This window comes from Leucoraja erinacea, chromosome 27 (assembly GCF_028641065.1).
Source record: "Leucoraja erinacea ecotype New England chromosome 27, Leri_hhj_1, whole genome shotgun sequence".
Classification (NCBI taxonomy): domain Eukaryota; kingdom Metazoa; phylum Chordata; class Chondrichthyes; order Rajiformes; family Rajidae; genus Leucoraja; species Leucoraja erinaceus.
Genome location: NC_073403.1, coordinates 14,089,184 through 14,113,638, shown reverse-complemented (window position 1 = coordinate 14,113,638; position 24,455 = coordinate 14,089,184). Strand labels below are relative to the sequence as shown.

The window sequence follows — 24,455 nt, the reverse complement described above, 5'->3', positions numbered from 1 at the left end:
GACTGGAGTCCACACCTCCACCCTGTCCGAGCCACACACACACTATGCTGCCAGGAACTGTGTCACTGCGGGTGGTGGCCCGACGTGCCCCGCTGCGGGGGTTCGAGAGGGAAGGTTGCAGGGAGGTCAGGAAAGGGCAAAAAAAAAAATACTGCTCTTAGTGGTGATGGCAATGTTTCAATAGACAATGGACAATAGGTGCAGGAGTAGGCCATTCGGCCCTTCGAGCCAGCACCGCCATTCAATGTGATTGAATGTTTCATCAATAGGTCTTTAGAAATCAGTCCAACCAAACAGGCCAGCTTACTCCAGAGTGGTTAGTGAGAGGTCAGTAATACAGCAGGGTAGGGGATATATGTTCTAGGTACAGAATTAGGCTATTTGGCCCATCAAATGTACACCGCCATTCAAGTAGACTATCTTTCCCTCTCAACCCTATTCTCCTGCCTTCTCCCCATAACCCCCTGCCACCCGTACTCAAGTCGAACCTGATAATGGGGGCCGGTACCTGTGTGACTTTCTCCGTGACATTCTGGGTCCTCTCCTTCACTTTGCTCGGCGCTATGATCTCGATCTCCGTGGGCGAAGGCGTCAATATGATATCCGGGTTAAAATCCACAAAGTTGAGGGTGATCTGTGGGATTCTGCTGATGGCTCGATACTTCATCAGGTCCGAGTCTGACGTGGAGTTCAGCAGGTTCGGTTTGAAGCTCTTCGACCCCCCTACAAAAAGCAGAGAGATTGTTATCTTTGGTCATATTCGACTGTACGCAACTTTTCATCTCGTGTTTACGACCCATCAGCTCCAAACATGGTCAAACCTCACAAGTTGCAGCAGCTACAAAGCTTCCACCATTTTTGATGAGCGGTCTGACATTGATAATCAGTACTTCTGGAAGCTAGTATCGCCTGTTACTATAAATCACCACGCCACCAGCAAGTCACTGAACACAATTCTAAATTCCAGCGAATACAAGCCCAGTCACTCCACTCTTTCAGCATAGAACAGTCCCGCTATCCTGGGGATTAAACACATGAACCCACGCTGCACTCCTACAATAGCAAGAATGTCCTTCCTCAAATTAGGAGACCAAAACTGCACACAATACTCCAGGTGTGGTCTCACCAGCCCCCTGTACAACTGCAGAAGGACCTCTTTGCTCCTATACTCAACTCCTCTCGTTATTGGCTTTCTTCACTGCCTGCTGTACCCAGCATTTTGTGTCTATCCCAAAATAGATACCTTACTTTTGATTGATTGCAAGATGCAGCATGGAAACAGTTCTTCAGCCCATCAAGTGCATGCTAACCACTTAATGAATCGTTCACATTAGTTCTATGTTATCCCACTATCTCATCCATTTCCAAAGGCCAATTAACCTACAAACCAGCATGTCATTGGGATGTGGCAGGAAACTGGAGCACCCGGAGAAAACTCACAGTCACGGGGAGAATGAGCAAGCACCACACAGGTCAGGATCGAACCTGGATCTCCAACATGGTGAGGCATCAGATCTACCCGCTGAGCCACTGTGCTGCCTCAATTGTGGGCTTTCGAGCCTTATCGTGGGAAGAGATTACTAGGTGACAGACGGGGAGTCACCAGGGATGTTCTCAAAGCCTTGACAGGTGCAACATCAGTCACCTCTGAACAACAGGAAAGTCAGAGCCAATCCCTGAGTTTACGAAACTGTTACGTGGTCTCCCTCTTCAGCAGGGAATATTAGATCTTTGCCCAGCCAATGTGCAGTGCCTGGGCACTGTGTCGTGCAACATGATCCACCCCAATCAGTCTCACAAACACTGTTCAGACCAGTATCCATCTGACCCATGACCTGGTTCACTCCCTCAGGGGCTGAGGTCTTTGTTGCCTTTCCCTCCCTAGAAGGCGAATAATGCTCGTGGTGAATCAGGAATATCTTTGAGACTCTGCACTTATTCAGATTTTTGGCCGTGATCCAACTTCAGTAGGCTGCTGCTGAGTGCCGAGTTACATTTAACAGGTCCTTGGCGTCCCTTGACTTGAGGAGGCACGTGTGTCAGGGATGCTCCATGTTCCATCTAGCATATTCTTTGGAGGAGATTTATGGATTAGACTCTGCTGTGTCCTTCGTGCGGTTTCATTGGGAGAAGTGGCCCAGCAATCCTAGAGCCCTTGGTTGGAGGGGATAGACCATATTGTGTGGGGCACCACACCTCTCCTCTATCTGGGAGTCAACCTGAACCTTGCTGAGGACACATGCCCAGTAGACTGGCAGGAGATCAGGGTGACAGTCACCACCCAGCTATAGCGCTGGTCCAACAAGGTAATAGACCATCGGGGACCTCCGTGCTGATGTACCGGTTGGTCATTCTATTCCCGCCCCCAGTCCTTGCTGCCAAGATGGTCAGTCAGTCAGTCACCAGTCTATGTCTGGGCCCAGGGTCACCTCTCAGACCAGCAGAGATACCTGTGCATTGAGTTTCCTCCCTGGTGGAAGGTGTCCATGAGGAACAGGCAGCTGGAAGAATTGGTGGCGGCAGCGGCTACAACTGCGACACTTATAAGATGGTTGGACAGGTACATGGATAGGAACGGTTTGGAGGAACCTGGGCCAAGCGTGGTCAAGTGGGCCTAGCTTGCTTAGGCATCTTGGTCGACATTGGCAAGTTGGACTGAGGCCTGTTTCCGTGCTGCAGAAACTTTGCTCAGTTTATGCTCCAGTGGGGTTTAAGCTTTGAGTTCTGTTCCACGTGGATTTTAATCAAGTTATTTAAGAACAAACACCCGCTGCCACACTGAAAAAATATTAAACAACAGAATAAATCACAGAGTTCCATGGCATGAGTAAAGGGCCTGTCCCACGAGCATGTGACTTGAATGCGGCAAGCGCGACCAAACCGGAAGCAGGGGCCGCGCGGAGGTCGAGTGAGTGACGTGAAGTTCGAGCGGTCCGCGGGAAGTTCGCGCGGGAAGTTCGCGCGTGACGTACGGCGTCGAGACGCTGAGTACGGCATCAAGACGCTTCGCACGCCCGTCGAGGTGGTGTGTACGGTGTTGAAACGCTGCGAGCCGGCAGGACGTTGCCGCGCGGAATTTTTGAACAAGGTCAGTTTTTCGGAGCCCCGCGCGATGTCGGGACCAGCTCCGCACAACTCCATACGGCCACGCCGATCGAAGTGGGACCGGCCCCGCGAGGCCGTACGGCTCAAGCGACCACGTTAGGTCGCGATTGCCGCATGGAGGCGCATGCTTGTGGGACAGGCCCTTCAGTCACAGAGTGAAGCTACTTCTCCACTGCTCCATCACAGTCTAAGGGCATGAGTGACACATGGAGTAAGGCTCCCTATCACCACACACTTCATAGGTCTCACATATGCATCTGCCGCTCTGCAGTTACCTTGGGCGAGACTCCTGGTGGGGTTTCTCAGCTTCACTGTGGTATATGACTGAGTAACAGACCCCGAGTCACACATTTAATATTCACAGATGCCCGTGAGTTGTGACTGTCCCATCTCACTCCATGTGGGAGCCATTCAGACTCGAGTTGCACGGCACATGCTCCCAGTTACCTGCAGTTAACTAAAGGGCCAGCTCTGTGCCACTAGATGCACAGAATCTCTTGCCCAGAGTAGGGGAATCGAGGGACCAGAGGACATAGGTTCAAGGTGAAGTGGGAAAGGTTTACTAGGAATCTGAGGGGTAACTTTGTCACACAAAGGGTGGTGGGTGTATGGAACAAGCTGCCAGAGGAGGTAGTTAAGGCTGGGACTATCCCAACGTTTAAGAAACAGTTAGACAGGTACATGGATAGGACAAGTTTGGAGGGATATGGACCAAAAGCAGGCAGGTGGGTGTAATGTAGCTGGGACATGTTGGCCGGTGTGGGTAAGTTGGGCCGAAGGGCCTGTTTCCACACTCTATGATTCTCTATGACTCATTGGTTCAGCAAAGGCTGAGCAGTGAGCCGCCTTTCCGTGACGTGGAGAGATGCATGTTGTACCGGCTGCTCCTGCACCCTCTACACTTCCTCACCCTCGTCTTCCGTCCGGACACGCCCTGGCGGTCCGTGTTACCACCCGACGGCAGGAGCGGTCCCCAGTGGAGGTCTCTCTATAGAGGGAGTCCTCCCTCTTTACATCGGGAACCTGGGGTTGGAGAGTGTTGCACAGAGCTGTGGCGTGCAACAGATATTTAAGTCGGATCACGGACTGGCCAGCCGCCTGTCAAGTCTGCGGCGAGAAATGAATATGGAGTGTGAGAGGTTGCAGCCCCTTGTTCTACTATCTGAAGGGGCTGCTCCTCAATGTTGGGCTTCACTTTGGCCCCAAGCTCCTGATCTTTGGTACAGAGGGGGGAGGGTCGGGAGGGTGGTCTCCCTGTCGGTTTGCTCCTGGGCCTGGCCACGATGGCCATTCGCGGGTCTAGGCAGCGGGCAGTCAATGGTCACACCAGAGTCGATTGCCTGTCCCTCTTCTGGGCCTATGTCTGTGCCCGTGTGTCCCTGTGGTGGGGACAAGCAGTGTCCACAGGGACTCTGGAGGCCCTTCCGTCAATGCTGGTCGAGTGATTTGTTGATAAAGTTGGCGATATTTTAATTTGGTAACAGGTTTTGTAAACTGCCAAAATAGGCAGCCTTTCATTGTGTAACTGCTCTGTATCTTTGTCTGTTTTGAATAAAAGCATTTTGTATTATATTAAAAACGTTAGACACAGAGTGACAAGCTGCAACATCCAGGTGGGCTATGGTTTTTTTTTTCTCACCTGAAGTTTGTTTTTTCTCCTTGAATTTCTTCTCGAACTTGTTCCTCATCAGCTCGATGTTGTCGACGGAGGAGGCTCGGCGGATGCCGGGGCAGCTGTCTCCGGGCTGGATCTGGATCAGGTTGGTGTTGGGGCATCGGAGGTCCAGCTCCGGGCTGAGCTCCTGCCCGGGGGAGGGGTCGCCCCAAGGTCCGCTGGCCGCCGACCTGTCCATGAGATGCGCCAGAGATTCCCACTCGTCCGCAGTGGGCTGCACGCAGTTGTCGGTGCGGGAGTCGTACAGCTCCTGCATGGCCAACGAGTCTCTGTCCGACTGCTGCTGGTCGTCGGGCACCGGGTCAAAGCCCTCCTTGGCCAGCGACTGCTGACTCAGCGTCATCGTCCGCAGCGAGGGCAGCTTCAGTCTGAACACCTTCCCTCGGCCTGGGCACAGAGACAAGGACACGGGGTCGGCCATCAGCACCGCGGCAACCAGGGGAGGGGGAGGGGGGTGGGGAGCATGAGGGCAGGGGTGAGGGCAGGGCAGGGCAGCAGTAGCAGAAAGACAAAGTACAAGGGATCAGCTCAGTACAGAGGTAGGGCAGGAGTGGAGGGGATGGATGGGGAGTTGGTGGAGGAGGAGAGGGTGGAGGGGGGGGGTGGAGGAGAGTTGGTGGAGGGTGGAAGGGGAAGGGTGTGGAAGGAGTGGGGTAGAAGGGGAATGGGGTGGAGGGGGGTTGTAGGTTGAGGGGGGGTGGAGGGGGAGGAGGGGTAGAGGGGAGGGGGAGGGGAGTGGAGTGGAGGGTGAGGAGAGTGGAGGGGAGAAGGGGAAGGTGTGGGTTGTGGAGGGGAGGACTGTGGAGGGGAGGGGGGTTATGGCATGTAGGTGGGGGCAAGGGCTGAAGGCAGTGAAGGGGCAGGGAAGGAGAGAGAAAGGCATCCGTGAGGGATTAGAGGGAAGTGTGGACTGGGACAGATGCAGAGAGACAAAGAGCAGCACAGTGTGGGGGAGGGTGTGTGTTGTCGGAGGGGGAGACATTGGACTGAGGGTAAGAGGGGGATCGGGGGAGAGAGCATGGGAAGAGGGGGAGAAATGGCAGTGGATGCAGGGATCTGACATCCATGGTGTGAGTGATGCCCCTGGCAGGCTAGACTGCAGATCAAGGACGTGGACTGGGGAGCATTGCAACGTGGATAAAAGCACATCTTTTTCTATAAAGCTCGAGCTGGGAGACTTGTTACAGAACTGGCTGCCTCAGTGATTTAAACATGTCTTTGCAGTAGGCTGTATCTCCCAGCTCCAGTAGAGAGGGCTGAGCACATTATCCAGGCCAACACACCGGGCGTGATGTCGAGGGAGGTGGGAACTGGAAGAGGCCTGCACTGGGACATGGAGCTCTGGGGAAAAGAGGGCACGGGGAAGGGTCACACTGGGGGAGGAGGGCAGCATGGAGGGGGCTTCCTCACTCAGATCTGCGGCCATGAGGAGTATGCTCTTGGTGTAGCTGAGAGGACCACCTGCAGGGCTAGTGTGGAGAGAGCTTCAGCCGCCCTAACCAGCCCTGCATTGGGAGCACCATCTGAGTTCTGGCCATTACGGTGGAGCTGCTGCTGCCTCACAGCGCCACAGACCCAGGTTCAATCGTGTGTGTAGGAGAATGGATGAGAAACTGGGATAACATTCAACTGGTGTGAACAGGTGGTTGGCGTGAACTTGGTGGGCCGAAGGACCTGTTTCCATGCTGTATCACTAAGCTAAACCAAACCAGGCATAGGGCATTTGACCAAACCTGTGCTTTCCCTTTCCCCACACTGAAAGCACAGTGATTTGGGGGCAGGGGGCCATGTAACAGTAGTTTGAAGGGGCAGGGGTCCCTGTGTCGGTGCTGTGCACTCTGTCGCCACCGTGTGGCAGGGAATGGTGTGCTCGGGACGTCGGCTACCGTGGGCTGGGTCTGGGAACCAGAGCGGGGAACCGGCCAGTCGGCGGTCGATGTGCTGACGCTGCCACCACCTGGTACCTACTGGAAGTGCAGCAGTCCAGCGGCAAGCGATGACTCCTCTCTCGGCCCATCTTCTGGGAGGTGCCCCTCTGCTCCTCAAAGTTCATGATGAACATGGTGACCGCCCCCTCCTCATTCTTGACCGGGACCACGTCCACCAGGCAGGGCAAGCACGAGCCTGAAACACAGAAGCACAGTGAGCCGCGGCCGCTGCTGATGACCTCTCCCCAGCTGCTAGTCCTCCATCCACCCCTCACCATTCAGTCCAACCCCAAGGCTCACCATTAGTCCCTGCACACCCCCTTACCCCCAAGTTGCCCCATCTATACATGCCCGCATTTGGCCCTTATCCCTCTAAACCTTTCATATCCAAGTGCCCGTCCAACAGGGTAGAATTCAAAGCTACGTGGCTGAGCTGCCAAAGGCAGGGTGGGCCTGGGCTTGTCTAACTCCCCAGGTGTACCCTTTGATGCTCCTCTGTCCCAGCTCACAGCCCCCACACTCTTTGCCCGGCAACAACGCCAGTCCTGGCATCAACCACAGCTGGCATTGAAGTTTACCCAATTGGTCATGTACCTGATACAAGACCTATGATGTATGGAGGTTTGGAGTTTAGGTTTGGGTTTTGTGAGTCAAACACAGGCAGATGGGACTAGCGTAGATGGGGCTACTTGGTTGACATGGGCAAGTTGAGCCGAAGGCCTGTTTCCCTGCTGTACGACTGTAATCACAGGCCCACAATTCAACAACTCCAGGCATTGCTGAATCATTCCGAGTGCTTTCTCCTAGATCTTGCACCCTCCCCACTTTTACCACAGTGCTCCCCCTCCTCATCGGTCACTCCACTGAAGGACAGAGAGCAATTCAACCATGAGGGCATCACATCTGTGTACAACCAGGGCACAGCCACAAGGACTAGTGCATAGTGGATGCCCCCCAGCCTTGTGACTACCAGCCCAGTGATGAGCAGCCCATTGACCACTAGCCCTGTGGCACTGGGTCACGTATGCTGGTGTGCTTTGGCAGAGACTTCTACCAAGCGCCACTTTGCCGCTGCTTGTACTGCCCAGTCCATCAAGGGCACTGACCACCCCACCATCAAAGGGATTCACAGGAGTCGCTGCCTCAAAAAGGCAGCTAGCTTCATATGAGACCCACACCACCCTGGCCACACACTCATTTCACCCCTGCCATCAAGAAGAAGGTATAGGAAAACTGTAAGTCCGGATTCAGGAACAGCTTCTTCCCTCCTTAGGCCATTAGATGTTTAGGCCATTAAACACGACAACCTCCAATAAGCTCTGAACTACATAGACTATTATTGTTATTATTGCACGATGTGTGTGTATGTGTGTGTGTGCACACACAATGAACTTTTTCTCTCCTTTATTATATATTGTTTACAGTGTACTATGGTTACACACTCTGTTGTGCTGCTGCAAGCAAGAATATCATGGTTCTATGTGGGACATAGGACAATAAAAGACTCTTGCCCTGATCAATCCCCCCCCTCAGACCCGTCCCCACAGTCTTTGGCTGCCTCTCCTGACCCAGCTGTGTCAGACTGAACGAGCTTGGGCTCGCCCCATGCAGGAGGTGATCCTAACTCCAGGCAGTGGCGGAGTCTTGCCCGGTCACCCACGGCACGGCAGCTCAACGTTCACGGCGTCGTTACTGTCCCTCACCGTGCCGCAGTGCGCCGCAGCGCTACAGACCATGTGTCAGTGTCAGTCGCACGTCACTCCACTTCTCAGAGGGTAGAAGTGGATGGTTGACCCAATACTAAGTTTGAAATTCCTCCACATACACTGGCGGACAGGAACCAGGCCACGAGGAACAATGTGCACACCTTACACCTGTCGGATATCGACCAGTTGCTTCAACAGTGGAGCAGCACAAACTCACTCACACTCCTTATCCTAAACACACATCTCTGGCCTTCCTTTGCCTACAACAGGAGGTCAGGTGTGCAAAGACCATGGGTCAAGCTCTGGCTCCCAGTCCAGTATCGTTCTGGTCTGCTTCCCATCTCTGCTGTAAAGAGCTCACACCGACTCAATACTCAGTGACATATATATATATATATATTATATATCAAGTCAGGTCAAGAGAGTTTATTGTCATGTGGCCCAGATGGACAATGAAATTCTTGCTTGCTGCAGCACATCAGAATATGTAAAAGCCCTGTCCCACTGTATGAGTTCATTCAAGAGCTCTCTAGCCTTTAAAAAAAAAATCAAACTCGTGGTAAGCGCGTAGAATGTATGTAACGAGTACGTCGGAACTCGGGGACGTCTCTTAGCGGCTCATAACTAATGGCAGGTACTCGGGAAACGCGGTAAGCTCAGGAAGACTCGTGAAGATTTTTCAACGTTGAAAAATGTCCACGAGAGCCCTGAGTACCTACGAGCTACATATATATATATATATATAAAATGTTGTGCAGCTGCAAGTAAAGTTTTCATAGTTCTATCTGGGACATATGACAATAAAACACTCTTGACTCGTGACTGCATTCTGTTCCGCCCACAGGAGCACACAGGACCGTACTGAGATCCCCACCCCACATCATGCTGGGTGGCCCTGGAGGGTCCCACGCTCCCTCGGTCACTGCAGCATTCAGGAGCTGCCCCCACCCCTGCTGCTTGGTCCCTTTAAGAGTGTCTCTACGATCAGACACGTTGGGCTGCATTCCAACAACGGCAACCCATCAGGTTCGTTCGTTTCACTGTCGATTGAGCAGCTGAGAGGAGGAGCAGATTAAAAAAATCTGAAGAAGGGTCTCCACCCGAAACGTCACCCATTCCTTCTCTCCAGAGATGCTGCCTGTCCCCGCTGAGTTACTACAGCTTTTGGTGTCTATCTTCGGTTTAAACCAACATCTGCAGTTCCTTCTTACACAGATGTAAAAAGCAGCCGTCAGTGTCCCAGAGAGGCTGCTGCTAGTGGTGCGTGAAAGGGAGGCAGGCACTGGCTGCAGCGGACTATTGGGAGCCACTGTGGTTGGAGAGGCTGGGATGGGGTGCAAGGGCTTTGTTGAGGCTAAGTGCTGAGGCCTTGGCTGTTGAGGCTTCAGACAGGAGGCTGAGCAGAGGGTGACGGCAAGTTAAGGTGCGGTCTGATTTTGTTGTAACTTCTCTTTGGTCTTCGTGCATTAGAGATGGCAGCCAGTTGGGCTAGAGAACTGGCGGATTAGGCTGATGCACTACGGGCGTGGATAGGTACATGCTACGGGAATGTGATAGCCAAAGGCAACTCTTTCTCTTCCCCAGCTAGCCTTTTCTGCAGGGTTCCACAAGGCTTCATCCTAGGCCCCATTCTCTTCTCTCTCTACATGCCCCCCCTCGGCCAAGTCATTCAAAGGCATGGCATTTCTTTCCACTGCCATGCAGATGATACACAGCTCTATCTCCTCCTGAATCCCAACAACCGGTCTAATTTAAACAGCCTCACGTACTGCCTCGATGATTTAAAATGCTGGATGGCTCAGAACTTCCTCCAACTTAACGAGAGCAAGTCTGAGGTCATCGACTCGGCCCCTCCGACCCCATCAAAACGATAACAGGCAGCCTTGGAAGCTTAACCTCCTTAGTCAAACCGCACGTCAAAAACATTGGCGTGATATTTGACTCCACGTTAAAGTTTGACAAACTAGTCAACTCTGTGGTAAAAGCGAGTTTCTTCCAGCTTTGTACAAGAGCTAAAATCAAATCATTCCTCAAATTCGATGACCTTGAAAAAAATCATCCACGCATTCATCTTCTCCCGCCTTGATTCCCTAAACACTGGCATCAGCCAATCATCCCTGTCCCGTCTGCAATTGGTCCAAAACGCCGCAGCAAGACTTCTGACGGGTACCCATAAAAGGGACAACATCACCCCGATCCTGGCCTCTCTCCACTGGCTCCCAGTACGGTACAGAATTAACTTCAAGCTCCTTTTATACTCCTTCCAAGTTTCCTCATCCTATATCAAAAATCTTCTAACAACTATTGTACCTCCAGGTCCCTCAGGTGGGCCGACTTGGGGCTACTGACTATCCCGCCATCTAGGTTTAAGCTCAGGGGTGACCTCGCTTTTGCGGTTGCAGCACCTAAACTGCGGAATAGCATCCTGCTCCTCATCAGAACTGGACCCACCATCGACTCCTTTAAGTCACGCCTCAAAACCTATTTCTACACCCAAGCGTTTTTGAGCCCTGCTGAGGGGGCATTGTAAACATTTTATGGATGTATCATTAGGTCTGTCTACCGTTGTATGTATCAAATTTAGTACCTACACTGATGTGAAGCACTTTGGTCAACGTGAGTTGTTTTTAAAAGTGCTATACAAAAAAAATATTATTAATATTATTATTACAGAAACCTGACTATAGGTGGAATGGGACGGGCGGCTTAATGTTCCAGGGTTCCACGGGCAAGATGGAGGTGGGGGATTAGAGAAGGAGGGCGGGGGGTAAAGAAAAAATCATCACAGCAGTCTGTTACTGAAGAATTGTCCAGTGAGGCTAGATGGGTTCATCTTGTTGCAATTGTATTACCACAACTGGTCAAATAATTAGTGGAACAAATATGCCAACAGACTGCAGTCAGCTAGAAGAACCATAGGGTCGTCACAGTGGGGGGTTTTAGCTTTCCAAATATATACAGGGATTGGCATTGCGTAAATGGATGGATGGGGTGAAGAAATAATGTAAGTTCAGGTACATTTTCTCAGGCAACAAGTACAGAGTCCTACATGGGAGAAAGTAACGCTTGATCTATCCTTAGGGAAGTGAACAGGTCAAGTGTCTGATGTTTCACCTGCTCCTCCTCCAACCTCATCTACTGCATCCGCAGTCAACTTCTCTACATCGGTGAGACTAAGCGTAGGCTTGGCGATCGCTTCACCCAACACCTCCGCTCAGTTCGCAATAACCAACCTGATCTCCCAGTGGCTCAACACCTCAACCCCCTCCCATTCCGAATCCAACCTCTCTGTCCTGGGCCTCCTCCATTGCCAGAGTGAGGCCCAGCACAAATTGGAGGAACAGCACCTCATATTTCGCTTGGGTAGTTTACACCCCAGCAGTATGAACATTGACTTCGCCAATTTCAGATGGTCCTTGCTTTCTCCCTCCTTCCCCTCCCCCTTCCCAGCTCTCCCACAAGACTACCGCCTCTTATTTTTGTTTCCCCCCCCCATCAGTCTGAAGAAGGGTTTTGACCCGAAACGTCGCCTATCCCTTCTCTCCATAGATGCCGCCTCACCCGCTGAGTTTCTCCAGCATTTTTGTCTACCTTCGAAGTTTCAGTGGGTGAGCCTTTTGGGACCAGCAGTTCCATTATATAAGGACAGGGCTGGGCCTCGTCAAAGTTCTGGCCAACGTTTAGACAGGAACATGCTAAAGTTGACTGCAGAAACAGGGCAAAGGGACACCCAGAAAGTGGAATGCTTTTAAAATGATCATACTGAGAGTTCAGGGTATGCATGTTCCTGTTAGAGTGAATGGCAAGTCAGGTAGGATGATGAGAGAAATTAAGACCCTGGTCATGAGAAAGGAGGCGTGGGTCAGGTATAGACAGCTGGGATCAAGTGCATCCCTGGAGGAGTATAGGGGATTGAGAAACATACTTTGGAAGGAAATGAGGATGGCAAAAAGGGAGCATGAAGCTGCAAACGGACTTCAATTAAGACGTGTGCGAGGCATTTGGATGTCAAACCAGGGCAGGGCCCTTGCAGTGAATGGTGGAGTCCTGGAGAGAGATGTAGAGCCAAGGGATCTAGAAGTACAAAATGGCGTTCAGGTAGATAGGGTGATGTGGAAGGCTTTTGCCACACCACACGTAATCATTCAGTGAATTAAGTCTCGAAAGTGGGAAGTTATCTTGCAGTTGTACAAGATGCTAGTGAGGCTGTACATGGAGGGTCATGTTCAGTTTTGGTCACCCTGCTATTGGAAATGATGCCATGAAGCTGGGAAAAGTGCAGAGAAGATTTACAAGGAAGTTGCTTCGTAAAGACTCGCGGGCTGGGTTGCAGGGAGAGGTTGGACTGGCTGGGACTTAATCCCTTGGAGTGCAGGCGGCTGAGGAGTGATCTTATATAGGTGGATAAAATCATGACGGGAATAGATAGGGTAAACACAGTCCTTTTCACAGGCTAGGGGGACCACAAACTAGGTGGCACAGGTTTCAGGTGAGAGGGGGAAAGATTTAATAGGAACCTGAGGGGTGGCATTTTGTGGGTATATGGAATGAGCTTCCAGAGGACGTGTTGTGGTAGATACAATAATAGCATTCAAGAGACATTTGGAATTCTACATGGAAAGGAAACGTTTGGAGGGATGTGGGCCAAACGTGGACCATATTTAGTCCAATATGGTCCAAATATTGGGACTAGCTTGGATAGGACAGCTGGGTCGAAGGGCTGTTTCTCTGCTGCATGGTTCTCTATGACATTGGCTCAGGGACAGGAGGCAAGGGCCGATCATGTCACCTTCAGGGCAACGCCTGCAGCCGAATGGCCTACTCCTGCACCTATTGTCTTTTGTCTATAATGCACTTGTAGAACAGAGTGTAGCTGAAAGAAATACTGGAGGAGGTTTCAAGCTGAAACAAGCAATATGGAGTTAGAATTTAACCATCAATGTTCTCTGCCAAACCCCTAGTCTCATGGTCATTAGCACCATGAAACGACAATGGTCCCAAGATTAAAATGCAGCACTTTCTTCCCTAACTTCATACAATATCCGAGGACACACTTAGTCAGATCCTAAATACCTCAGTATTCCTTAAAATCGCTAGCACTTCCTCCCTTGTTGATTCAAAAATGCTGCATTGATGATCATGGTCACCATGGTTTATGTCAGAGGAACAGAATTGGGCCATTTGGCCCATCGAGTCGACTCTGCCATCCAATCATGGCCGATGGACTTTATCTTGCACTGAATGTTATTTCCCTTTATTATGTATCTGTCTGTACACCATGGATGGTTGGAATTTGTTTCATTATACTATCTTTGATCGGACTTTACTGGACTATACCTCGCATTATTCACATTATTCCCTTATTATCTGTACACTGTGGGCCGCTAGATTGTAATCGTGTATTGTCTTTCCACTGACTGGCTAGCATGCAACAAAGCTTTTCGCCAAACCTCGGTACACGTGACAATACACTTAACTCAATCTATCTGTCCCTCTCAACCCCATTCTCCTGCCTTCTCCCCATAACCTTGGACACCCTTTACTGATCAACAATTAGTCAATCCCTGCTTTAAAAATACCCAGTGACTTGGCCTCCACAGCTGTCTGTTCTCAGTCTGGATCTGTAAACTTAAGACCCCCCCCCCACCAACAGCCTCCCGCCCCGCTCCTCCCCCCTCCCCCGCATAAAACACTTCAACAGAGTGACATTTCCTCGATAACAAAGAACGGTTTGCTACTTCGACCCATCCATGGACAAATTAAACAAGGAGGCTAAAGATGGCTGTGTGAAGAACATCCAGTCACCCGACGTATTTTGTAACGTGAAGTGCAACTTAATTGTCGGCCTGTGATCCATTGCATGTGATGCGGACGCACTAACAAGATAACGCCATTCCAGCTGAATTCCTGGGAATGAGGCCAGGGCTCCGGAGCGTTGACAAGGAGGCTTTGCAGCAAGTGGAGGGGGGCTACAGTGCTGTGGACATAGTATCAGCCAGCACGCTGTTAATGCAATCGCCCTCTCTGGCCCAGGGTAATCGTTGCAATGCAAGAAGAGAGAGAGAGAGAGAGAGAGAGAAAGAGAGAAAGAAAGAGAGAGAGAGAGAGAGAGAGAGAGAGAGAGAGAGAGAAAGAGAAAGAGACAGGGACATATCTATCCATGCACTGTATACTTGTATTTATACTTATGCATTTCAAATATGTATGTCATGTTTTATACTTTGGCAATATAACAATGTTTTTTTTATCATGCCAATAAAGTTTTGAAATTGAAATTGAGAGAGAGAGGGAGAGAGAGAAGAGAGAGAGAGAGAGTGAGATAGCAAGGGGGAAAGAGGGAGAGGGAGAGGGGGAGGGAGAAAGGGTTTAAGGGTTGAGAAAAGTATGATGTTGTGGCACGATCCCTCTGCTCTGACAACCTGCTTTGCCTCCTGTACTTTGCCAGAACCTCCTTGAAACTCATCAACCTACAACATTGGGTCTGTTTCCCTTCCAACAGTCACTGCTTGACCAGTGTAATTCTAACAATCTCTTTTATTTCAGATTCCAGCCATGGCTATTTTGTGCCCCTCAGTTCGTGCTCTCTCCCCCTTTCTCTTTCTCATTCATCTGTTATTGGAACCTCCTGCGGGCAGTTCAGTTCAGCCGTGTTTGATGAGCCACCACACCCCTCTCTCTGCCAGTGCCAGCACAACGTCACTCAGTCTCTCCTGGCCTCCACAATTCATTGAGGCAGTGAGAACCTTTCCTCTAGGATCCCTGGAGGAACTCTGATCTCATGATGGATGAAGCTGATGGATTGACAACTCCTGCAGTGATGTCCGGGGTCTGGAGTGATTGACCTCAAACAACCACAACCATCCTCCCTGGGTGAGATGTGGCGCCAACCACTGCAACCTAGAGCAGCACAGTGGCGCAGCGGTAGAGATGAAGCCTTACTGCACCAGGTTCGATCCTGACTATGGTTGCTGTCTGTACGGAGTTTGTACGTTCTCCCTGCGACCATGTGGATTTTATCTAGGTGCTCCAGTTTCCTGCCACACCCCAAAGACATACAGGTTTGTAGGTTTAAGAAAGAACTGCAGATGCTGGAAAAAATCTTTTAAATTGTTTTAAAAGTTAATTAGCTACGGTTAAATTGTAAATTGTCCCTAGCGTGTAGGATAGTGCTAGTGTGCGGAGTGATTGCTGTTCAGCACGGGCTCGGTGGGCCGAAGGGCCTGATTCCAATCTGTATCTGTAAAGTCTAAAGTCACTGGAATGTTTTTTCCTTGATGTCTATTGACTTAGGGGCTACTGAATGTTACATAGTCTAGAACCAAAGCCAGGTGTGGGCAAGCAGCAGTAGGTGGACTGTCAATGACTCCTTCCACCAATGTGCTGATGGTTGAGAGTAGACTGACTGGGTGTTAATTACTTGGATTAGAATTGCTCAGTTTGCTGTTGACAGGCCAAGTTTCCACATTGATGGGTAGGTCCGAATCAGTGTTGTCACAGTAGTGGAGCAGCCTGGCCAGATGTATGGCGTCTTCAGTTACCACAGATGGGGTGGTTCTGGTCCCTCAACCGTTGTTGTTTCCAGTGGTCTCGACGTTGAATGAATCAGAGGCACCAATAGCGTCGGTGACTGTGTGGGGGGGGGGATCTGAACAGAAAGTTGGGACGACCATACACTCTGGTGTGCACAGTTGTGAATGCTGCAACCGTGTCTCCAGCCCTCCTCCGCTGAACCCCACCTACGCTGAGGAGAGGGACGTTCTTGGAGCCTCCTCCTTCAGTCAGTGGCTTCATTGTTCACTGCCATTTATTAGTAGATGCGGCAAGACTGTGTATGTAGCCCCACATTATAGCTGGGATGAAGAGGAAGCAGGGAGAGGGATGACGGATCGCGGGACGGCCGGGATGGAGGTGACGGCTGCAAAGGGCCTTCGTGGCCAACTGCAGCTGGGACTATAAAGTGGCACCAGAATGGCGACTCTTGCGTACAGACTCAGTGGGCTATTCTGTGCATTCTACACGAATGGGGGTATTGTGCGTTTTAGATGGCAATAGCCTGGTTGAGCAGCGAGCAAACAAAAAAAAATTTTCACTCTACATTGGTACATACATTGATAATACAGAATCTATTGAACCATTGCAGAGGCAGTCAGACAGCTCTGTTCTTCAGCACTGAGCAGCTCGATCAGTGATGGTGCTGGACATTGAAGGGACAATCTGAACAATCTGACTCGCCTCAGGGTTACTAACCCAGTAACCTAACCTCTGCACCACCTCTGCTCCCAATTGCTTTGAGATTAGCTATTTGGAAATCAAGTCTGTCCCCTAACAACAGTTCACCATGCATGAATGGGATACTTGCATTTATATTGCATCATCTGTGTTGGCCTTCCCTTTATAATTCTGACCTCCGAGTGAATTCTTTCCCCTGAATTAGGTTTCTTAAGGGCCTGTCCCACTTTCACGACCTAATTCACCACCTCTGCTGAGTTTGCCCATGACTCATACTCGCAGCATGGTCATCACTAGGTGGTTGGAGGTCGTAGGTAGGTCGTGATGCTGGTCGTAGGTACTTGTGACATCAAGTAGGTCGGGGCGTTTTTTTCAACATGACGAAAAATGTCCACGAGTAAAAAAGGTCGTGAATTGGGTCGTGAATTGGGTGGTGAAAGTTGGACAGGCCCTTGAGATTACCCTGACTGTCCAGCAGTTGTAAGGCACATTGTATACACATTTTCAACAAGGGAGTCATGCTCAGGGCTGTCTCCCATCCTGAGTCTCAGTAGGATAAAATGACGTCCATCCCTCTGCAATGTCCACCCTTGCATCTCTCAGCAGCCAAGGGAGCATCAAATCCAGACTGGAGATGGTGGTTGACACCAAAGATAGACACAAGTGCTGGAGTAGCTCAAGGCTGAAAGAAGGGTCTCGACCCGAAACATTACACATTCCTTTTTTCCAGAAATGCTGCCTGACTCGCTGAGTTGCCACCAGTGGGAGAGTCTGGGATTGAGGTCAGAATTAAAGGACGTTCCTTTAGGAAGGAGATGAAAAAGGAATTTATTTAATCAGAGCTTCAAGTGTATCTCAATCATGTAACATTCTGAGGACTCAACAAGCATTCATAAATAGAGGCTACCTCTTTCCATTTTGTATCTGCTCCGTACAGGGTTGTGTGGCCTCTAAATGGTTTGGACAGGATCTGGCAGTAAAGAGTCGGAGGCAGATGCTTCGTATTATGCATGTCCTCGTCCTTCTGATGTTTCCCCTGGATCTGACCACATGGAAGGTCAGCCTGATCTAGCTGATAGGCAGACAGCTGGGGTCTGCAAGTCCCTGTCCTCTGCTTTGATCGGTCTCCAGTCTCCAGTCTCTGCTAAATGACAGACTTACCTTCAGCCTGACCGCACAAACAAAACAGAGACCCTTTTCTGAAAGTCGTGGAACACAATGTACTCACTAATCCAGTTTCACTGAGAGAATTAATAATATCCAGCAAGTGTTGTAGCAAGTCATGGAATCATAAAGTCATATAGCAGGGAAATAGGCCCTTCAGCCCAACTTGTGCATGCTAACTAGGTTTTATAACAGAGCTGGTCCCATTTGCCTGCATTTGGCCCATGCCCTTCTGAACCTTTCCTACACATGTACCAGATTACGTTTTTTTTAAATGGGTGACGTTTCGGGTCGAGACCCTTCTTCAGACTGGTTAGTGATAAGGGAATCGAAAGACAGGCGATGAAGTAGAGAGATAAAGAACAATGAATGAAAGATATGCGAAAAAGTAATGAATGTAATGGAAACAGGCCATTGTTAGCTGTTTGTTGGGTGAAAACGAGAAGCTGGTGCGACTTGGGTGGGGCAGGGATAGAGAGAGAGGGAGGGAATGCCAGTCCTTGAATGCAACACAGAAACTGGTCCTTCTCCCTCCATATCCATGCTAACCATTTTGCCAATCTACACTAATCCTATTTACCACATCCAGGCCTCTGCCAGACATCAGTCTGAAGAAGGGTTTCGGCCCGAAACGTCGCCTATTTCCTTCGCTCCATAGATGCTGCTGCACCCGCTGAGTTTCTCCAGCAATTTTGTGTACATCCGTATAAATGTTTCTTAAAGGTTATGACTGTATCTGATTCCACCATCTTCTCTGGCAGTGAGTTCTAGATGTCAACCACTCTCTGTTTAATACAAAATTACATCCTGAATCCTCTTTTAAACTCCTTCCTCTCATTTAAACTTATACCATCCTGATTTTCATAAAGATTATGCAGGAAAGAATTCTGAATATTTATTCTACATGATTATAATTATATATACTTATGCTTATAATTTTATATATTTCCACCAGGTCATTCCTCAGACTCTATCACTCCAGGGGAAACAAGCCCAGTCTATCTAATTTCTTCCCATAACATAATTTCATAAATTCTGGTGAATCACTCCGGCACAGGAGGGGGAGAGTTTAATGGAGATTTGCAGGGCAAGTTTTTGTACTCATCGAGTGGTGGGGGCCTGGAATGCACTGCCAGGATTGGTAGTGGAGGCAGATATGATAGTGGCATTTAGATAGGCACATTGAAGCTGATCAGGAAGGCCGGCTCAGTGGTCGGGGCTGAGCAACTAACGGTCCAGCAGGTGGCAGAGGCCAGAACTCTGAACAAACTAGGTTCAATAATGACCAACCCCACTCACCCACTCCACGCCCTGAAGTTGATCAAGTGAAGCATCTTCAGTCAGAGGCTGATTGCACCAATGTGCAAAACGGAGAGATATAGGAAGTCTTGTATACCAGCTGCTATAAGGTTTTATAATGCACAAAAATAATTTTGGATTTTTTTTTTAGTATTCATTCATTGTATTTTAACTTATTAAGTATTGATGCTATCTGTGGAAATGTGTGGTGTTATGTCTGTCTTGAAGCTGTTGTGGCACTGTAATTTCCTGTAAAGGATTATTAAAGGTTATTCAATTCAAGTGCAGGGAAGAGAGGGATATGGATCATGTCCAAGCAAATGAGATCAGTTCTACCAGACATCATGTCCGGTACAAACATTGTGGGCCGAAGGGCCTGTTCATATACCGTTCTATCCCTTATAATTTTCTTCAATGATTTCCCTATCACTGATGTAAGATTCACCACCTGTAATTACCTGGATTATTCCTGCTGTCTTTCTTAAATAAATAAAAGAGAACAGTAGGTCATAAGTGACAGGAGCAATATTAGGCCATTCAGCCTATCAAGTCTACCCTGTCATTCAATCATGGCTGATCTATCTCTCCCTCCTCACCCCATTCTCCTGCCTTCTCCCCATAAACCCTGACACCCGTACTGATCAAGAGTCTGGGGTGGAAGATCGCAATCTTCACGTGGTCCGCCCTGATGCGACGAATGCAATCAACCCAGTGTGCACAATCAAACAAGATCAAATAGAAACATAAAAACATAGAAAATAGGTGCAGGAGTAGGCCATTCGGCCCTTCGAGCCTGCACCGCCATTCAATATGATCATGGCTGATCATCCAACTCAGTATCCTGTACCTGCCTTCTCTCCATACCCCCTGATCCCTTTAGCCACAAAGGCCACATCTAACTCCCTCTTAAATGTAGCCAATGAACTGGCCTCAACTACCTTCTGTGGCAGAGAATTCCAGAGATTCACCACTCTCTGTGTGAAAAATGTTTTTTTCATCTCGGTCCTAAAAGATTTCCCCCTTATCCTTAAAATGTGACCCCTTGTTCTGGATTTCCCCACCATCGGGAACAATCTTCCTGCATCTAGCCTGTCCAACCCCTTAAGAATTTTGTAAGTTTCTATAAGATCCCCCCGCAATCTTCTAAATTCTAGCGAGTACAAGCCGAGTCTATCCAGTTTTTCTTCATATGAAAGTCCTGACATCCCAGGAATCAGTATGTTGAACCTTCTCTGTACTCCCTCTATGGCAAGAATGTCCTTCCTCAGATTAGAACAACTTTAGGCTGTGCACGCCATATGGAAGAAGAAGATCAAGGATCTATCTATCTCTGTTATAAAAATATCCATTGGCCTCCACAGCCGTCTGTGGCAAAGAATTTCACAGATTCACCACCCTCTGACTAAAGAAATTCCTTCTCATCTCGTTCCTAAAGGAAAGTCCTTTAATTCTGAGGCTATGATCTCTAGTCCTAGTGGAAGCATCCTCTCCAAATCCACTCTATCCAAGCCTTTCACTATTCAGTACGTTTGAATGAGGGGTCCCCCTCATACTTCTAAACTCCAGCGAGTACAGGCCCAGTGCCCTCAAATGCTCATCATAAGTTAACCCACTCATTATCTAGTCTTCCAGTACATCAACAGTGGCTATCAAAGATCCCAAATTCTGCTTCAGGCCGCCAGTCTTTCTCCCCACCTTGATTCCCAAAGCACTCTGAGATGGATGTCATCGTGCCTTGGGATGTTACAAACGTGACATGATTCAGATCATCCACATTTCCATCCCTGAACTCGCCATATTCCACATCCTGGGATTGGGATCCATCTCCCAAATCAGGCAGCAAATGTTTCCTCTACACCAAAACTCTGCTGCCCTTTGTCCTGGCGTTGTGTTAGGATAGTGTAGATGTACTCTGTACCAATCCCCATGTTTAGTTGCCCTGGTAATGGTCACGGGAAAAGTAGAATGTCCAACCGCAGGAGTAGGTTCATGCCCGTTCCACTATTTAACAAGACCGCGGCTGATCTTTGACCTCAGTGCCACTCAACCTGGAGACCCCACACTTCTCTGGATGTAGAGATTTCACCTCATCCAAACCCAGAATCACCCTATAATTTGAGACTGCGACCTCTGGTTCTAGACACCCCCCAACATTACCCTGCCAACCTCTGGAAGAATTTTCTATCTTTTAATGAAAGCACTTCTCATTCTTCTAAAGGCAGCAGGCGCAGTTTGAAAAATGGAAACATAGAAAATAGGTGTAGGGGTAGGCCATTCGGCCCTTCGAGCCGGCTCTACCATTCAATATGATCATGGCTGATCATCCAATAGCAGTACCCCGTTCCTGCTTTCTCCCCCTATCCCTTGATTCTGTTAGCTTAATCTATCCTCATACAACAAGCATGACATACCAGGAATGACTCTAGTGAACCTTTGCAGCACTCCATTGTCACAACTATATCCCTCCTTAAGTCGTGAGACCCAGGCTTGAACCTAATATTCCACATGTAATGTCACAAGGACACCACACATCGTGACTGTGGCAGTCAAATCCTCTTGCAATCAAGTCAAACATACCATTTGCCTTCCTAACTAACTGCTCTTACACTCACACTTTAGTTTGAAGAAGGGTCCTGATCCAAAACATTATTATCCACTGTTATCCATGTCCTCCACTGAGATACTCCAGCATTATGTGTCGTTTTGTGTAAACCAGCATCTGCAAGTTACTTGTTTCCACACTTTAGTTTCCTTCGACTCATGTACAGAACATCTGTGTGTCCTTCTGAACAGTAACACTATGAATCGCACCATTTTAACAAATGCTCCACTGTTCACCCATTCACTTGCCTTTTTTCCCCTGAAGCTTCACTGCATCTTCCTTCACTGTCACCCAGCCTAGGATCGAGAGCAAGTTTGGACAAGGTCCACATGATGTCCTCGCCCTGATCACTCAGATCGATCAGGAAGGGCTGGTAGACTGTGGCCCAAGGAGGCCTACTCCATCAGACCCAGCCTCCCCATCCAAAAGTGACCGCTTCTCTCCGTTAAAGGAATCGTTGTCCTGGGACGGAGAGAGGAAACTTTACTGTGCGAGGGGAGTTGTATGTTGTCTCTGCGATCCTAAAATGGAAACATTCCTTTTGCCAGCAGTAATATTTCCCAATGTGATAAGACAATGCTCACAGCCTGAGGCAAATGGTCTGGGAATTGACAGGAACTGGTTCTGAAATACAGTTTTGTTGTAAACTGAGCATCTCACTGCAATTCAGCTAATTAATAGTCAGCTGAAGATTCCATGGGTAGATGGGATGTGGTAAGCAGCTGTTGACTGCAGGAAGCAGGCAGAGTGGGGCTGCAGACAGAGACCGCAGCAAGCCACACGCAATGTGCCAACCCACAAACCTTGACCTGCTGCTTCCACAACAGGGACCATCCACCCCTGCCTCGAGCCCACCTCACCACACCAGGCACCACACCTGTGAAGACAAGTGGTAGGGAGCATCCATCAGGCTGAAGGGCCCCGACCCAAAATGTCGTCTGTCCATTCCCTCCATAGGCGCTGCCTAACCCGCAGAGTTCCTCCAGCCTTTTGTGCTTCAGTCATGCTTTCGGGATATGCAGGCTTCTGTACGTAATACCCACTGTGGAGCAGGACACGGGCTTGCGGTGGAACCTGGACCTACACTCGACATGGAGCCGACTCACTGAGCCCACTGTGTGCAGGGCATGGGATAGGTTGGGCACCCAAAACATGACATGTCCTGGGACTAGGGTGAATGGGACCCAGTCGTGCCACCCAATATCAGTAAATAAGTCTTCTGCATCGTTGGTGTGACAATGGGGAATACACCAGTCAACACATTACTCTGTGCTTGGGGTAGACCATTCCTACAGGCTGATCTATTGCTGGGGTTCAACTGCAGTCCAATCCTGGCCATGGAAATCTGTGTCACTACAGCCAAGGCCCGGGTCTAGAGTTAACAGGATCGTTCCGAAGATGTGGGTGGGAATGAGAACACACCCTCTGTGACGACAATTGTGGGTTGGTGAAACAGTGAGAGATGGGGTGGCGTTAAAGTTCGAAGGGATCTCGGTGTGCTGATACCCATGGCAAAGCCAACAAATTGGGGCAGCACCCAATTCGGAGGGCAAGTGAGAGGAATTTAGTATGAAGAGAAGGAAGTTTCACTGCAATTATTTGCGGCCTTGATGAGCCCACACCTGGAGTATTGTGCACAATTTTGGGCTCCTTACCAAAGAAATGTTGTATTTATGATGGGAGAGCAGCAGATACTCTGGGCCGGTTCCAGGTTCATCTCACTTGTCAGATGTCAGACTCCCGGTCACTGGGTCAGGCAGGGTGTGGGGAAAGTGCCAACAGATCCCTCTAGATATCCACCTCGTGCAACTGGAGAAGTATGAAAGCTCTTGAACCTGAAAGGCTGCCAATGTTTCCATGCAGAGTTTGGCTCTATGATCCAGGGCCTTGTTATCATTAGTCCTGGGCTCTCGAAACCACTAGACTACTCTGCCACTTTCCCTTCTCCAAAACCAGTCTTCTCCCTAAACCACAACACCCACCCACCAAAATGTGCAGTAAATTGCCCAATACATCACCTAGTTAAAACTGATTGCAACAGTAAAGTGGGGGTGTTTACTGACTAGGAATTACATTTCATGTTCTAATGGTTTGGAAACAGAGCTGACCTCCACATCTGACCAGCTTAAATTTAGTGATTTAAAATTGGAAAGTTTTACCATGTGCAATGATGAATATGAAACTATCAAAATGTCATAAAGCTCATCTGTTGGGGAACAAAGCTCACTGTCTACCGTCAGAAGGAGCAGAAGTAGGCCATTGGGCCCATCAAGTCTACTCCACCATTCAATGATGGGTCATCTATCCCTCTCAACGCCATCCTCCTACCTTCTCCCCATAACCCCCGACACACAAACTAATCGAGAAATCACTTCTCTATGTTGACTACGCTCTTCCAAACACGGTGACATTTAAATTGCCGCAAATACTTGTGAGGTAAGTAAGGGTGATTAGGGAGAGGCAACAAATGCCAGCTGTGCCCCTGAACAGTGGACAAATGAAGATAAAACCTACCTCCGTGCCAAGTACAGTGCTTCAGAATGGTGTCCCCTTCCATCAACTCCTCCTCCTCCATCCATCATGCACAGAGGAGAATTCCCAACCCAGCAAGAATTCCCGGCAGGAATACTGGGGATTCACCCACTTCAGTGAGTAGGAGATGGAAGTCAGAGCTTGCATTGAGTCAGCGGGTGGTGAATCTGTGGACTTCTTTGCCACAGAAGGCTGCGGAGGCCAAGTCAGTGGAT

At 49.3% G+C, this 24,455-nt stretch overlaps 1 protein-coding gene across 1 annotated transcript in view; it reads right to left on the bottom strand.

The window, feature by feature from the left end:
* kcnh6a (potassium voltage-gated channel, subfamily H (eag-related), member 6a) overlaps positions 1–24,455 on the bottom strand; it is a 120,840-nt gene that overhangs the window by 54,624 nt on the left and 41,761 nt on the right. The window contains exons 3-5 of the mRNA XM_055657103.1: positions 6,749–6,904; positions 4,745–5,167; positions 509–723 (exon numbers count right to left, since the gene is read on the bottom strand). Of these exons, the coding sequence (XP_055513078.1) occupies positions 509–723; positions 4,745–5,167; positions 6,749–6,904 (794 nt within the window). The remainder of the gene's footprint in view (positions 1–508; positions 724–4,744; positions 5,168–6,748; positions 6,905–24,455) is intronic.